This window comes from Corvus brachyrhynchos, unplaced genomic scaffold, assembly GCF_000691975.1.
Source record: "Corvus brachyrhynchos isolate BGI_N302 unplaced genomic scaffold, ASM69197v1 scaffold245, whole genome shotgun sequence".
Classification (NCBI taxonomy): domain Eukaryota; kingdom Metazoa; phylum Chordata; class Aves; order Passeriformes; family Corvidae; genus Corvus; species Corvus brachyrhynchos.
In genome coordinates, this window is record NW_008238988.1 from 2332666 (window position 1) to 2349229 (window position 16564).

Here is a 16564-nt window from a genome sequence, read left to right on the forward strand (position 1 = left end):
CTGTAGTACATATGGGCAGCTGATCGGAGCAGAGAGCTCCAGGCAAGTTTTCAGCATTTGTTTCGAAATACAGGAAAATCAACCAGCAGCCAACATCTCCCAGAAAAGCCAAATACCTACAAACTCGGGGATGAAGAGCCTGCAGCACCAGCACAGGGCTCCACTGCCCACCCTCTGTCCTACAGGTAACTGCATTCCTTTGCTCCATTTGCAAACATCCCTGAGCCATGTGAGCACACGCTTCAATTATATGGAAAGAGCCTGTGAGCACACACAGTTCATCCACCGTGTTGCAAAAGAAAGCAGCATCCACCCAGACTGCCCAAGGGCAGGAACATTAAAGACACTTCTGTAAGGTCTAATCCTGTTCCCACTGAAGCCACTACAAATTCCTCTGCCAGGGCTGGGAGCAGAAGTGGACCTATGTTGAGCTTTTATTTATTTTTAAACCTATTACCCTCAGCACCCAAACAAGTTTGATGGGAATTTTTCAGAATAGTGTTTTGACACCTGAGCCAAAAACAAATCAGGGAACATATGAACTTCCTACAGCTCTTTGGAGAAGGCAGGGAAGGAGTCTGGAGGTGTTAACTGTGAGAACTCATGGAAAATGGTGAGCAGGGAGCTGCACTGAGCTATCCTTGCTGTCATCTCCAGGGTCTGTTATGATACCGTCAATTGTTCAGGTGTTTGTAGAATTGGACACCACCAGTTTTGTATGCTCTTCTGCTAGTCCAAGCTTTTCCTAGCACATTTAAGGCCTCAATAAATTGCATAAATACAGCAGACCTAAAAAAAATCTATAGATCATTTCTGGGTGAGCAAAAGAAAGAGAGAGAGGTAATAAATGCAAAATACAAAAATACCAACTTCAGTGACTGTCCTTAGACAAAAGCCTAAAGATCAAGAAGGATCCTATGGCCTGGACTGCTCAAGGCAAGGGACTGCTGAGCCACAGCAGACTCCTGAAAGCAAACTCCAACTTGCACTCACACCTTCACAACAACACTTGCCTTGCTCCTGGGGAGAAAAAGAGCAGGGTGCACCTACATCATGGAACAAGGGAAAAAATAAAAAAGGTAAGATACAGTTTCCATATTTCAGGTTGTTTGCAGACTCTGTATCTGTGGGACTTTTCATTCCAAAATTAACTGTGTGCTGAAGACAGTCTGGAACAGCAGAGCCTTTATGCTTCCAAGCTTTGAGACGGCCCCAGAGTGCAAAATCTCTTCTCTCTCATTTCTGGAATAGTTTTTGACAATTAGTAGAATCAATGACCACAGAGCAAGAAGTCTGCCCAATCCATCAGGGCCTAGATGTGAAAAGAGGGGGAAGAGAGAGAGAACCTTCTAATGACAGGAAGGGGAGAAGAAGTGTAGAATTTTTTTGGCTTTATTCAGGAGCATTTCCTCATGAATTCTGGAAGAGAGTCAGGGAATAAAGATAGCAGCCAGCACTTACCTCCTGCATCTTTTTAAGGGAGAACTAAAGAAATGCAGCAGTAGCAAATAAAGGAAACCATAAGTAACCTTCTCTGTGCAAGGCAGACACTACCCCAGTAGAGAGAGTTGGCACAAAACCAAGGTATAGAGGCTGCTTGGTAAATTCTCAATAAATATTAAAAACACAAGTGTGTTGATATCCGCATTTTTCCAAAGTTGCTGGAAAAATTAAAGCATGGGTCGATGCTCCTGAGAACAGAGGAGTCAGTAAGATCCCCAGGTTTAGGGGAAAGAACAAAGAGATGGAGAAACTATTATCTTGAATCTCAAATAATGTCGACAGTTTCCGGAGATGAGAGAAAAGCGCCTGCACTGGAGCCAGGACCACAGCACCTTTTCCATCTTCCCAGAAAGGCTCACCCAGCTTTCAGAAGTGAGAGAGCAGAGGTGCCTGGAATCCAGGCTAGTGGAATGATGCCAGCAAGACATGGGACCTCCTCTTTCTACAGGCTTCCCCCTCTTTTCTCTCCTCATCACAGGTATGTCCATTGTTCCTATCGAGTCTACAAGGACAGACGAGAAGGAAAGAAAAGAGACTGCTTTGTTTTCCACAGAAGGCAGTCCTCATGCTCTGTGCTTATACATACATATATATATTTTCCATGTATATATATCTTCCTCTGCAGAGGAATAGTGGAGACCAAGAGCACAACCACCACCAGGTATCAGTAGGGTGTTAAACAGCATGAAGAATTTGCTCACCTTTACCATCATCTTAGAAGAAATACCATCAGGAGAAGATCTGACTGAATCCCTAAGCAAAAAAGCTATACCTGCAACAAGTCTGGATTGATGGGTCATTAAAAGCAGTGATTAAAATACCTTTTCATTTATTTATTAATTTAAAAAAAAAAAAATTTAAAATACAGACGAAACACAACCACTTCCAGGACAACGGTAACCAAGCATGTAGCAAGTGTATTACACCAACCTCCATAATAAATCCAACCTGCTAATATTTTCAACACTGTATTTGTTCTGGCACATTTTTGCATTACTCCAACACTATTTTAAACAAATCCTTTCACTGAAGAAAATGTCAATGTATCAAAACTATTTTTTAAACTAATGAGCTTCCTTTTTTGCAAAGCAATTACTTTAAGTACTGAAAGGGTTTCCATGACACCCTCCACTTTCAACTGACAAATATCAGCAATAGTTGGATTTAAAACAAACAAACTGAAACTCCCAAATCAGCAGCGTTTGACTCAAGGAAAAACATTAAATGTTTTCAAGCAGAAGCATTGAAAAACTTATTCTTACTGAAAGAAAAAAGTATGTACACACACCTGCTTTTCTATCAATCTAAGCAGGAAACCATTTCACTGCTGCATCATAAGTAGAAGAAAAGTGCTTATTAAAACATTAATCACAGTCCATTATATTCTGACTCCATACCAGAAGTTCCCATTACATCACTGAAAATATCTATTAACCAAAACCTGATTCTGACAAGTTACAGAAGTGTAGTGTTTAGGATTTAGTAATGTAAAAGTCAGTTTTAGAAGAACAGTTACACAATTGATTTTGCAGTGGCAAGCAACTATAATTAATTGGTTTTGTGACATTTATTACTGCAGTGGGGTTGATTTAACTGGTGTTTCTACTGTAAAATTATTAAAAAATTATTTCAAACTTCATCTACTTTTATTAAACACATTTATTGTGAAGGTATTTAATACCCGGGGCTGGCTAAACAATTTTAAAACGTGCTGGATATACCAGTACATGTAAAACTGTATTGTCTTGTGTAAATATGGGCCTTGTTTAGAACCACGTCTCACAGGAAATTATGCCAAATGAAAACCATCTCCCCTTCTCCTCTCCCACTGAAAAGGATTTATGTTTTTACATTTAATACCAGTTAAAGAAACAAAAATATGGTGGCGTTACCTTCAAGCCTGAGCAATAGCTCAACTGTGAAGTCCCATTATGTTCAAACCTCTGCTTTGTTATTAGAAACACAGCTTAACTCAAATGCTTCAATTTGGAAGAGGGAGAAATGAACAACTCAATTCTTTCTGGAAGCCTGGCACTACATGTCTTGTTTACCTAGAACAGTTTTCAACTGACTACTACCAAGGCTTTAAAACTGAAGCCATGAAATTGGTTCCTAAGTGTGTGTACATAATCTCCAGCCAACCATTTTAACTGTGGGTACTTTCCTCAAATCCCTGTAAGCAGCACCACTAACACAAAAAAAAAAAAAAAAAAAAAAAAAAAAAAAAAAGCTAAAATTCATGACAGGAAACACATATTGTGTTTTTTACCCCCTTTACCCAACATAGACGAGTCTCTAACTACAAAAGGCACCTGAGATAATAACCTTTAACCTGTCCTTGGACATCTTCCAATTTCAAAGATCCAAAGAGCTTCAGTCAAGGTACTTTTAGGGTCCCCCCTTCATATCCAAGGACTTCTTTCCATGCAGCAGCTCTGGTCTCAGTTACCCCTAAAATCTCTGCTGCTCCACCAGGTGTGATGGCCATCTGGGACAGATGCACACACTGCTAGAACGGAAGGAGCCAGAAACTCCAATTCTTTTATGGGTGTGGAAGACTTGGATGGGGTTTTTTTGTTTGCTGGTTTGATTCTTTTTAAGGAAACTGGGAAAAATAAGCAAGGGAACACACATGTGATGGGATACCATTAACTCTTAAGAAAAGTTCTCCGGTTCCACTTTTCCCTCCAGTGTGATCTAATCTAAGGGACCACAAGGTCAATATCAAAATATGAAAACAGGCTACCAGCCCAACCCTTAAAAATCTTGTCATCCATCACTATCAGGAGTGAGAGCAGTTACATACACAGGATGAAATTTATCAGTGGAATTACTGACTTTGGCAAGTGACACGCTCCTGCAGGAAGAGATCCCTCACTCCTACCACTAAGCACTCTTTGGAGAAGCTTTAAACATTATAGACTCCTTCAACAAAGCCATCTGAAGGGGGTTAAAGAATCACAAACTACTGCTTCAAAAGCTGCAGAAAGCTTCAAGAAAGACACCCCCCCTGTGCTTCCCTCTGCCATTTAAGCAAACTCAGAACTTACCTTTTCAGCCATTTGATACCTGAACAAAGTTTTCATTCAGAAGGCTGCTTTACAAGTGTATTTATCAGCGTCAGAGTCAAGATGATGCACCATTTCTGGCTTTATTTTCCTATTTAGGAGTCAATTTTGCTGGCTGTCTCTGGCTAAATATTTTCATTTTACATACCCCCCCCCTTCTTAAAACAACAGTGTTGAAGGGCTCCGAAAGCCTCTCTCTCCTCCTTTCCACACTTCCTTTTGAAATTTTTATTGCAACAAATTTTTGCAAATGCTTCAGAAGACAAATTCAAAGAGGGTGCTCATCATCCTTCTACTTCAACTACATCTGAGACCAAATAGTTTAAGATTAGTGCATCCAAATAGACCCTTCAGGAGAACATGCCAGGGTTTTCTTAGATTGCTCCAGAGCAAGTCCTTGTCGTGCCATCTCTCCTGACAGCCAAGCACAGAGCAGGGGTGATGCCCAGATGTTGATGAAGAGGAGGATGAAGAAGAGCTCAGCAATGGGCTTCCATGAGCTCCCCCACTCTCTACCACACAGACTTTGCCCCCCATGACTAAGGTGTTCCTGCCTCTGTACTCTAACACTGGGCTTAAAGAAAGCATTTGGGGGCTCTGTCCCAGGAAGAACTACAAAAGCTGGAGGACACTGAGGCCCTGCTGTTGTTGAAATGAGAGATAATCAGGACAGATCTCTTCTGCATGTACAAAATGTATTGTTTTTCTTGTGGCAACCACATAATTCCCAGTGCAATTATCCATCTGGCTGAGGAGCCAGAGAAGTACTCAAAAAGAGCAACCTGATGGAGTGCAGGAGAAACAAGGAAGGAAAAATGTAGAGAAAAAAGAAAACAACTCAGCACAAAAACCACTGATCTCAAATTTACCACAGAATTTCAGAGATGCAACAGAAGTCCTAAAGTTAACTTCTACCAAAATACAGCAGCTAAGGAGGAAAGTCTGTGGACATAAAAAGTCACAAGAGAACAAGACATCAATAGCAGTATCAATGCAGGGGATGGGGGGAAGGATGGAAGCAAAGAAGGGCTTTCAATAACAGATAAAAACTGTCACAGACAATCAGGTCTTTTTAGGTGGCTGGTAGTAACAAGGCTTTGATTTGCTGAGACACAGAGAGCACAGAAAATAGGGCATTTGGCCCACACAATTGCTGGATGCCTCCTGACACATTATAATACATCAGCAGACAGCTTTGCCTTACACCTTTCAGCTGCCCACTTAGCAGCACTGCCTCCACACCTGCAGTGACAACTCAGGGTTTGCCTCCTACAAATTCTCAATAATAAAGCCAATATTACCATCCTGATTTTCCAAAGTAATTTTAAATATTTACTGCTTGATCCCACAGCACAGTTTGCAGACAAATCTCCGTTCCATTAAGGCTCTGAAATTCTTTTTCTTCTTCATACTGTAAGTATTTTAATAAATGTATGATTTAGTATTCAACAAGCCCACACTACAGAAAGAGTATTCTGGAATAAATGGTATAATTACATTTCCTACAGCGACCTTGTAATCTCCCGAGTATTTATTCTAGACTAAACAGCCTTACTCAGCTGCCCTGTGTCTGATTGTCGATGAAAGAAGCTTGTTTGACAACTGCTTCGAGCAGAAACATATTTTTTCCATGATTGCATGAAAAAGTAAAAAACCATTACCAGACCGGTATTCTGAGCACAGAGACTCGTGTTAGATTGATGAGTTAATTTGGAAGCCAAACGCCAACAAAAACAACCACCATGGACATTCTGCTGTCATGGCCAGCTTTTGAGGTTCATTTAGTGGTACACACACAGCTACAGCCAGCTTTACATATAAGAAACTGCGTGGTATATGCAGGCTTCCTTCTTTGTTTCTTTATATATTTTCCATATTCTCTGCTTTTATAACCCTCCCGAGACCTTTTACAGTTACAGAACCCACACTATACCCACAGGTGGGCGGGCAGGAAGCAAATCTCTCCATTTCATAAGCAGTCCACTTTTAATATATTCAATTGCTAATGACCTTGACAGAAGAGCTCCATGCAAAACACCATATTCTACGGGGTGTCGTTTGAAATATTCATAGACTTTTCTGCCAGAAAGCTGATTTCTTAAACAGTAAGATTTCAGACTTACTGAAGGCTGCGCTCCTTGATTTCCATTCAGCTGGAAAAACTGGTGCTAATCTACCTCCCCTATATTAAATTTGCATCCTTCCAAAATCCTAAAATGAAGCCTGTAGGATTTCTGTGGAACGCTAAAGCAGTACCAGACAGTTTCTATATCAAACCAGATTAAGATGGTTTACAGGCAGTTCTGTTGCCTTGTTCTCTCCTGTCTTGAAAGAGACAGCACATTTGGCCATATTCACTATTCCAAAAAAGGGTACCCACACAGTACTTGTTGTACTTTTTTTGCCATTCACAGGTTTTTATCCAATTATTCATGATAAAATGAACAAAAAATAAAAGGCTGTATGGAAATGTAGCTGAGTCTTTAAAGCAATAATCACTCCTTACCTGCCAATTCTCATTCATTAGGTACCCAATGCAAAATGTTTTGCAGCAGACAGAAATCTATCTGCTGAGGATCAGGCCTTGCAACAGGAGATTGGGAAATTCAGACCATATGCCTTGGTAGCCAAGAGAATTCCTGCAAGGAGTGTAGCCCTCTATGTGCCCTCCAAAGAAAGACAAGCTTTCCTTGATCTTACTCAATCTTTTGACTCTGACTACTGAGCTTATTGAGAGACTAGATTCCATTAAAAGGAGCAGAATGAATTCAGTGTTCAAAACCAATGGGCCAAAGCAGATCAAATCAGCCCTTCGTTTGTGGCTTTTCTCCTTTTCCAAGATTCAAGAAATATCTGCATACCCCAGTGACAGAGCAGATGTGAAAAATCACCTGCTATGACTTTTAAAGCCCAGCAATCCTGTCACCCATTCAAAATCAATTCTCAGTTATTTCACTGTCTTGAACCCTACACAGACACTGACAGGGTTCTAGCAGAAGCTAATCCAGCCAAGGACCAGCTCAGCTATGCTGTAAGAATAGTTTGGAGACTATCCTGACTTATGCCTCACTTAAAAAAAAAAAAAAAAAATCACAATGACTGACAGCTAAGAAGTTACACGAATCATTTCTAGATTGAGTGCCAGAACTCTACATGTGTTTCAAATTACACTACAACACTGTACAACAAAGAAATATGCAGAAATTTTCCACTTGAAGTGAAGGTTAAAAATTAAACACTAACAAAGCTCTAACAGATATGAAACCCAACCTCATCTTAATGTGAAATTTAAAATGCCTGAGCTGTCCTACACTAGGAAAAAAGGAATGAATCAATCCAGTTGTTCACAAGAAAAAGCACAGTGGGCTAAAACATGTTCATTGTATGTACAGATTTTCACAGCACTCCCACTCTGCTTCAGTACTTACCCCCTCAACTCTTAAAATCGCATTCTGTTTAGATTTAACTTCTAATTTATCAAATTATATTACCTATCCTCATTAGATTAGTGTTCACCATTGAAATTCATTTTCTGCATCTTACTTAAACAAAACACTGACTGGGGTGATCCTAACAAAGTGGTTATACCTGAAAACAAGTTGCTAGATCAATGGGAAGTCACATTTTTCACTAAAGAAAAAAGGAGGAAACCTGATTTTTTATATACACATATATATATTAGGCTTGGATCTCTCCAAAGCTAAGTAGGCAAACACTATTTTATTTTAAGCAGTCCAGGCTTGTTGGTCCAGGTCTGTTGCAAATAGAAATTTTTAACCTGACTTGTAAATTACTTCAATTTTATGAGAATGGTGAGGATATGACTGGCACTGCTGAGTATGATCCACTTTGGATTACAGGAGACTGTTTCTAAACTTTGAGTCATGAAGTTCACATATCTTTACCCAAAATGTAATCACATAAGCAGATTTTCAATTTATAGTCAGTTTTTAAGTGGCTTGTGTATGGCTCTTCACAGCTGTAAAACTTGGTGGCTGCTGTGTGGCTGCTCCTGTTAGACAGACAGACTTACAATTACTGCCAAGAAAGTCTACATTTTTCAGGACCTCCAAAAAAACATCATTTGGGTCCTCAGGGGTTTTTTGTTGCTGTTTTCTTTTTCTTTAGAATCAAAACTATGTATCAAACATATATTTTTAAAGCAACACACCACTTTCCATCCCCATCCAGGGTTATTCTTTAGCTACTTGGCACGTCAGTTTGTTATATTTTTCATTTCTTTTGTTTTCCAGTAAGAAAAATGCAGACCTCCAACCACACAAATTCAGCATGCTCAGCAAAAACATCAGGAAGAAAAAAAAATAAAATAGAGAGAGACAGGCCTTTTTTGCCCATCTAAGAAAAGTAATGGCAGCAAGTGCCCAAGCACCCGGGTGCTCCTTGCATTCTCTTGCAGCCAAACACCTCTGCTCCCCAAAATGCAATTCAACAGATTTGCACCACTTTGAACCAAAAGGTGACACTTCCCACTTCAGTTAAACTATACCAAACTAATAGTTTGTGGTGACAGCAGAAGTGCCAGTAGAGCCCTTGATAAGACAGAAATCTCTCTCTCCAAACATATCAATAAGTTGCCCTCAGCTCTGTGCAGAGACATTTCTGAATGCATGTCCCTGAACACTTCAGTAATTCAGAGCAGTGACAAAGTCACACAGACCCAGGGCTGTTCGTCATCGTGGAGGGACAGGCAGCTGCAGAAGCTGCCCCCAGGATGGGCACGTTCCAGTGATCCAAGACCCCACTTTCCTCCAAGGGCAGCACCACATGTTTGGGAGATGCTCTCACACATCCTCTCCCCTTTTCCAAGTCACGTTTCCATCTGACAGCTGAGACAAGCATGAGCTGGTCCTCGAGTTTGAACAACCAAAGTGACCTTTATGGGGGGCTGAAGGACACAAACCCCTACACATTACACCAATCATTTGTGTTGGGGGGAAAAAAAAAAACCTAAATCTTCATTATTCTCAGATTTCCAATACCCTGACAAAAAAGTGCATAAGGATTGTTAATGCTTTTCTGCAGTACTTAAGAAAAAAAAAAAAGAAAATTTACAGCCCCGGGGGAAATTGAAAACAAATTTGTAAGAACAATTTCAACATAAATATCCTTTTTTTCCAAAATATACAAACTCCACACAGAAGAGCAGTGGAAAAAATGCAAAATCAAGTTTATGGTCTGCTCATGAAATGTTTTGAAAAGCCTTATAAGCAAATAATACAAGTCATCTTAAAAAGCTTTTTTTTTAAATTATAAAAGATTCCTTACAAATGTTCTACACAATCCCTTAAGGATTTACCCTTTTTCTTGCTCTTTGCTAAAACCTTCTTGCCACCTGTGTCCTTCATTACATCAATTCACCAAGAAAAAGAAAAAAGTTCTGAAACCTAAAGCAAGTCTTGCAGAAGATAAGAGGTTAAGGAATATTTAAAAAACCATGTACTGAGTGTTTTGAAGATATAAAACTGTATTTTTTTAAAAAAGTCAATAAATTATGCTACCTGAAATGAATTCAAAATCACCAGGTTGACAGTGTCTTTGCAATAATTCTGGCTCCAGAAACTCAGATAACAGCCTGGACATTTGAGGGAACTATTTAGCAGCAATAAATATCCAGACTGCAAAGTTATTAACCGGAAAATGAAAAGAGGGAAAAGCCAAAATTTGAAAAAATGAAATAATTAAATACATTTAGAATCGTACAATGGTTTGGGTTGGAAGGGACTTTAAGGACCATCCAGTTCCAACCCCCCTGCTATGGGTAGGGATGCCACCCACTAGGCCAGGTGGCTCAAAACCCCATCCAGCCTGGCCTTTTATAAGCACAAATGAATAGGAAACTAAAAATCTTTAGCTGGAGAGGTTTACATTGTGCCCAGCTCTTCTGCCTCACCCAGGCAGCTGTATGCAGCTGCCTGAAAAGCCCCAAAGCAGGGACAGAGGCACATTAGTTAAGCATTCATCATCAACAGGAAATGCGCATGAGTTCATATAAACACAGAAACACAAATATATAAACCAACAGCCCTGCACGGCTTAAGGTATTTCAGACACCCCATGGAATAGGGTTAGAGCTGTACTGGCTGGGAACCCACAGCAATGATGTATTTGTTTTGGAATGGCAAACAGCCTCAGGACTCAGAACTCTTCTGGTGGGCACTACCAACCCACCCACCCATGAGCCTCCCCTTGCGGCCGCAGCCACCCCGCACCCCTCAACTCCTTCATCACCTCCACAGCCAAGCCCAACAAGCCTGGTTGCTCCTGTTCACAGGAGGAAAATGACACATTTAAAAGTGTCTCCAAGAAAAGACTGTGGCATTGTTTGCAAACCCTCCTCTGAACACCCTCCCACATGGACGCTGCAATGCAACTGCAGAAGATAAAGGATTTTGTTCCATGAAGCGTTGGACTGCCTCAGAACCGGTGCCATTAAATGCAATGGACATAGATGACAGCATTCCTGACAGATTTGGACACCAGCATTCATGGGGCACAGGCAAAGGGAATCATCCCTGCACAAGTCATCTTTTTCTCGTTTGTGATGAGGCTGAGGGGGCCTCCAAGCTCCCCTCACACTGGAGGTCCCTGACAGCTGTGCTCCATCCAAACAGGTGGCAAAGGCTGAACCAGGCTCTGTCCAAGTTTAAGCTGCTAATTAATACTTGGTTGCAGAAGCTTAATACCAGATAATAAAAAATACAGGCATCAGGAGGACACAGAAACAGTAAAAATGGAGACAGCCTCAATTCCAGACAGCCTTCAGTTTTCTGAAGCACCATTAAGTTGCTTATTTACCTTACTTAGTCTATCTACCTCTGTCATTTCCTGGATGAGACACAACTTCTCCCATGCCAGTGAACTAGATGGGATTCCTGTTTGGATTTCAGTGGTCTCTGAAACTGCACACTAAATTGCCTCAACTTTGTTCAGTACTTTGTGGCTTCAGTTTTCCCAGATTGCACAGCCAAACATAAACTGTTATTTTTTAAACTCTTTCTTGCCTTGCCAGCCTGCACATTCATTCTGCCATGCAGTCTTCCAGGCACTGGAAGTGCTGATGACCTTGAGAGTCGGGCCATGATGAGCTGGGTGACACTACCCCAGTAGCTACACATTTTCAGGTGCCATTTAAGCCATGAACACGTCTCTAGAGAGGAAACACATCTCTTTTGGACTTCCTAACCTCCTTTACCCATGCACAGAAGGTTCCCAAACTCCCTTCCAAACATGGCTGCACACCACGATGCTGCCAAGCTGCTGGACCAGCCCTGCATTATATTTTTTGACAAAGTTAAGCTCTGTGCTTCATTTCTCACAAACACAGTTTGACTGTAGACAGCAGTCGACAAGTAAATCTACCCTTTTCCATGGCAAACAGCCCAACTTTAATATTTTTACTGGCTTACAGCTGGGTAAATTAAGCCCCAGATTTTTATTTATTTATTTTTTAATACCGTGCAACTGAAAATGAACAGCTACTTCACTACGACTGCCAAGGACAACCTTAAAAACACTAATGCAATCCAGTCCAGCTCTAAATAGATCTATAAAGGCAAGAGGACCAAAAATTTCAGCTTATCCACCTAAACAAAATGTTGGTTGGGCAGGAAGTCTAATATTTTGTAAAGATCCTTAAAAAAAAAAAAAAAAGGAAGAAAAAAAAAAGATCCCTGGCAATCTGAAGATGGTAACAATCCCAGCTATAATGCCATGAAATGGGAATTAAAATGTGCTGATTTACTTACCCCAGCCTTCCCAGCATTTCAGGCTCTGGAACTTGTGGTCCATATGTCTCCACTTGCAGAGGCTGATATTCATACAAAGTTTCCTCTAACTTTTGAATGGGAGCTAATGAAATATGCTGACCCTGTTGAAAAGCAAAAAAAAACAAAGTTAAATTTCTACATACTGGGTCAAGGTTTTATTTTTACTTTTTTTTTATATGCAATATAAGAACAAGCATTAACTTGGTCCAGACAAACACCATCCCATTAAGAACATACTGTTCGCTGTATCGCTCCATGATTTACATTTTTTTACTGGGACCTACAAATTGGAAGTGATGTTTCATGAGCTATAATTGTTTGGACAAGAAGGAAGGGGGGAAGATTTATTCAGGGCAAGTTTACCATTAGCAAGTACAGCTGCTTCCAGTGTCACTAGCAAAATTATTATTAGGCACAAATTTCATTTATCTGAAGTACTACCAAACAAATGTTTCTGAGCAACCCTACTTGATTCTGTAATCAAAGATTTCCTGAAAGCCCTAATTAGAAAGGGAAGCCACTTTCCTTTCTCTCCACAGGCTTTGTAAGCTCCCATACATAATGGCTCTCAAGACAGACTTTTACAGAGCAATACAATTAATTCATTCAGCAAATTCCCATTTGTTTCATAATTAAAAATATAGAAACACACAAACATTAAGTTTTCATTCCAGATAGTACTTTTGCAAGCCCTTCAGACCACTGAGAAATAGTGAGACATTTCCACACCCTTCCTCTCCAAGTCCCTATCACTCGGAGCTCTCACAAAGTAGGAGACTTGTGGCTGGGAAGGAGGGGGTCAGGAGGATCTGAGATAGAGCCAAAGTTAACAGATGTTGCTGCGTGACATTCTACACTGATTTGTTGATCTTTCACACAGTTTCAATTTTCTACTGTATTCTATGGTGCTCACAAAAATTAGCAGCAGCAGCAAAAAGATGGAGCATCGTGAGCTGCCCCAAAACAGCCTGGCTTTCCCTGTAGAAATTGAGCTTCCCATCTGCAGAATGCAGGAATTTAGCAAAGTAGTAGTATTGTTTTTGTAGACATTTTGTCTGAAACAGGAGATGGGAAGCTTTCCACGGTGTAATGCTGTGTATAACCCTGGCTCCCACTGGTGATCACTTACTGAGCTGAGCTTCCCTGGGGCCACTCCTGTGAGCATCTACTCCCTCAAGTGGAAAATGCAGGCTCCTAATGTGGGACACTGAGTTAAAATTAACTAAAGAGGGGAATGAAAAGGTCTGTAGAAGGAGAAAGCTGTTAATTAAATTTGTGGTTGAAGACAGTGACCTTTCTGAATTTGGAGAAGAGATATTTTTGTTTAGGGAGTTGCAGAAAATAGCTAAGAAAACTGAAGACGTAAGTCCTTGAGAAGTGCAATCGTGGATCTAAGCCGATCTCTATGGAAATATCAGCGGCTCAAGTTTTCCATTGAAACAGCCCTGTGCATGTGATGAAGACAGAGAGTTTTAAGCTTTTTCTGCACTGCCTAGGGAACTGGAGAGGCTGCTGCTAACACTGGTATGGGGACAGTGTCCTGGAGATGAGATGTGAAGGAAGTTCTCCAGTCAGCGATGCACCACTCCAACTCTCATGGTCAGCACTTTCATTTATGTGCTACAAACTATTGCTGCAACATTAAAAGAAGGTTACCACACATTTTAAAAAAGTAGGAAAAGAAAGGTTAAAAATTCAGCTTTAATCCCACTTCATGATATTTTAGGACATAAATGCAGGGGGTTCTATTCTCCTAGAAGTTGTCAATTTAAAATCTATTCAAGTTTATTAAAATATAATACTTTGTAACTATATTTATGTGGGCCTCTTACACCAATTGCAAAAGGTTAATGCTTAAATAAGACTCTTAGATTTGAATTTTTAGCAACATCTTTATCTCTAACCAAACCAAATGGAAAATCATACCAACATTTTACATGTGTACAACCTCATCTGGGTAGAAAAGAAATTTCAGTTTTGGGCAAAGATCAAAACCACGGTAAATATTTTGGGAAGTAAATTCTGTGTGGAAAAAGGGAGAATCTCAGATTCCAGGCACCTCATCCCTTGAGGACGCCACCAGAACAGCTGCTCACTGTCAGCAGAGTTGCCACTGGTGCCTTCCTGACACTTTGCTAACAAGAGTAACTTCTGCCAGCATTGGCCAAGAGACATGGGAAGGCTCCCAACACATGGACTGGGCTCATCACTGGCCTCCTTCCCCACCATCATTTATGGGGCTACAAATGTCCACCTCTGGGAGCTCCTGGGAGGATGGGATGAAAATGTTTCATTTTTCTTCCCCTCTTTGTGGGGTTTCCAAGGAGCCTGAGGTCACAGGGGATCACGATGGTCATTATCTCTCAGATGACCGAGCAGTAACTGTAAGGGAGCTGCCCATGAATGGTGGGAAGGCTGAGTGCTCTGCACACCAGGGGTAGGGGGGGCACAGGGGTCATGAGGAAGGACCTCTCTGTGAGGTGTGGAATTGCACCACCAACTCACTGTGGTGGCCTGGAGAGCAGCAGAAAATTGGAAGAGGAGCTGCATTATAGAAACCATCCACCCTTGAGCTGGTCTGACCTCATGTCCAGCACAGGCCAGGACATTTTGTGTTCACGTATGAAGCCCAAGAACAGGCAGTTCAGCCAAAACACCTTCTTTTGAAAGCCATCCAATCTAGACTTACAGATTCAGATCATAAAGGTCCAGGCACACCCCTAGGTAAATTGTTGCAATAGTTAATTATCTGCACCACTAAATACTGGCAACTCATTTCTGGTTCATCAGATTGACTGTCTCCTATGTTTTTCTCACCTCCCTCACGGGTCAAGGTGCAAGTATTAGGAACCAGGATGTACTTCTGCATGGCAAAACAACTGCACTGGTCTGTGTGCAGCCAGCAGATCTGCACCTCAAGGAGATTATGCAGCTGGATGAGACAGCTCATTTGGTTTTGTTTCCCAAAATCACAACTTTAGCTGATGGGCTTTGGCAACATGGATTACATTCCACTTAGCAGTGGGTAAAAAGCCCCATGACCAGCTGTTGTTCCTGCCCTATAGCTGTCTGGCCTTTAGGCTCCTGAGCTCACAGACCTCCAAATGAGCGCACAGGTTAGTGAGGTCCCAGAACTGGGTATGGCACAGACTGGTGCAAAAGGCTGGGATGGAAACCAAAACCATTGCCCTTCCTATTTCCACAGATGTTGGGATAAGCTGACTCACAATAAAACCTTGCTGAAGCTAAAAGGCTCAATTTGACCATTATTATCTCACTTAAAAGCTGTTTGACCAGAAGCCTCCCACTTCTGTCTTTCTGTCCCAAGTGGTCCCTAACCACTTCATAACAGACTGGTAAGGGAAGCTGCTGTGTAACTTCAGAGACACCACAACAGACAGTAACTGTTACTTTGGACTTACACAGCACTTTTACAGATCCAAAACCCATTTCTAATCTATGAGGTAAGACTTTTAAATTTCCTGTATTCCACCTAGACAGTCAGCCTTACCTCTTTCCAGCATTAGGAGGCATTTATCAGCATGCTGAAACCAAAATGAAAGCAGTGGAGCCAAGATCCTGCTTCTGCATTGCTTTCTCCTGACAAACCTAAAACCTGATGTGGTCATGGGTAAGTATTTCTAATTCCCCTTGGATGCTGTAATGTTTGTGTAAAAGAAGCTGACAGCACCCAAGTGAAGACAGAAAAGGCTTCCAAGAACACAGACAACACTTTTTCCTGCCTCCTCTCCCTCCCATCCCAATCTTTGCGGCATACGAGTGTTTTCCCTATGATTATTTTAGGCCCTGGAGCTGTCTATTACATATTGGAATGTATGGAACCACAAAACATGCTGCTAATTAGAAGGAAGGCATTTGCTTATCCTTAGGACTTTGTTTATATAAAAGCCTGCACAGCAATGGATTTGTGAGCAACTGACATTCTATTCATGTGCTGTACGGGTTCAGATGAGAGACATACAGGATTAAATTGGGAGGGAAGTTGAATAATGTCTTTGTATGAGAAGTAAAATTGACTGGCTGATACACGGTTTGAGACAACTCTCAGCTGAAAAAGAAACAAAAGCAGTGGCCAGTTTTGGTTTCAGATCGTGATACAACATGGCATTAATCAAATAAAAAGCCATGGATTACAACAAAGAACTGCCCTTGGAGTAACAAGGAGCTTACTTTAAACAAAAACAA

At 41.0% G+C, this 16564-nt stretch overlaps 1 protein-coding gene across 1 annotated transcript in view; it reads right to left on the reverse strand.

The window, feature by feature from the left end:
* The window catches only part of MNAT1 (MNAT1, CDK activating kinase assembly factor), an 85266-nt gene that overhangs the window by 22492 nt on the left and 46210 nt on the right, over positions 1 to 16564 (reverse strand). The window contains exon 7 of the mRNA XM_017738793.1: positions 12338 to 12459. Coding sequence (XP_017594282.1) covers positions 12338 to 12459 — 122 coding nt within the window. The remainder of the gene's footprint in view (positions 1 to 12337; positions 12460 to 16564) is intronic.